General features: G+C 44.0%; 1 protein-coding gene across 1 annotated transcript; it reads left to right on the forward strand.

Annotated features, from left to right (window-relative positions):
• Positions 1-50: 50 nt before the first annotated feature.
• Positions 51-310, forward strand: PHALS_06076 (uncharacterized protein; the record flags this gene model as incomplete). Its single annotated transcript, XM_024723427.1, has 2 exons — positions 51-221; positions 299-310. 2 exons carry the CDS (start codon positions 51-53, stop codon positions 308-310), a joined length of 183 nt encoding a protein of 60 aa, XP_024574404.1.
• Positions 311-841: the final 531 nt, after the last annotated feature.

Genomic DNA, 841 nt, shown 5'->3' on the forward strand with positions numbered 1-841 from the left:
GATTGTGTCGGCTGAACGAAGAGCTGGATAAAAATACTTTGCTGAAGAACATGAAGCGTGCCTTCGTGGTAGTAGGCCCCGACTCCGGTATCTGCGAGATGTTTGATCTCAAGGGTGCACCAGACGCTAATACGTTTCTAACGATGATAAGCTGCTTCAACCCGGAACAGTTGGAGCGGGAGCTAAGCTGTGATGTCGCTTACTTAATACTTCGAAGTAAAGTGCATTTAGCTTTGATGTTTCTGCCAAGTTTGCATTGATATTTTTAGTGGAACCTACAATTTCGAGGATTTGGTAGGCATTAAGATGAAACGGTGGGCGCGTCGAGATCAGGTGAATCCCTGAAATATTGTGTGTCAGACGATTTATGTTGAAATTGCATTGGGGGTGATACTGTCGTGTTCGCAACTTTGGAAATCGAAGCGAAGGACGAGACACCGTTACAAGCCCATCGACAAGAAATGACCGACCTGACTTTTGCTGCTGAAGCGAAGCATCAAGAATTGACCGAGCACACTTCGCTGTTTCCTGCTACTTAAGGTTAGCGACAACCTCATCAACAACCCTCACAGAGCACAAAGAGATACAGAGGAAGAGGAAATGAATAATTTAATGGAAACATGGTGTCTACAGTAGTACACAATAAAAGACATTCTACACTTACAACCTCGTCTATAACTTCTTAATTACCAAGTATTCGTTGATCGATCGTGAAACCATATAAAGTTGGTAATATAGTAATATGGCGAGCAATACCGAGCGAGCAAGGAACGTATCAAAGCAGCACAGAATCGCTACTATCAGCTCACAGGCGACGCTCGCTTGTCATACCGAAAGAGCT

This window comes from Plasmopara halstedii, assembly GCF_900000015.1.
Source record: "Plasmopara halstedii genome assembly, contig: Scaffold_292, whole genome shotgun sequence".
In the NCBI taxonomy this organism is placed as follows: Eukaryota; Oomycota; class Peronosporomycetes; order Peronosporales; family Peronosporaceae; genus Plasmopara; species Plasmopara halstedii.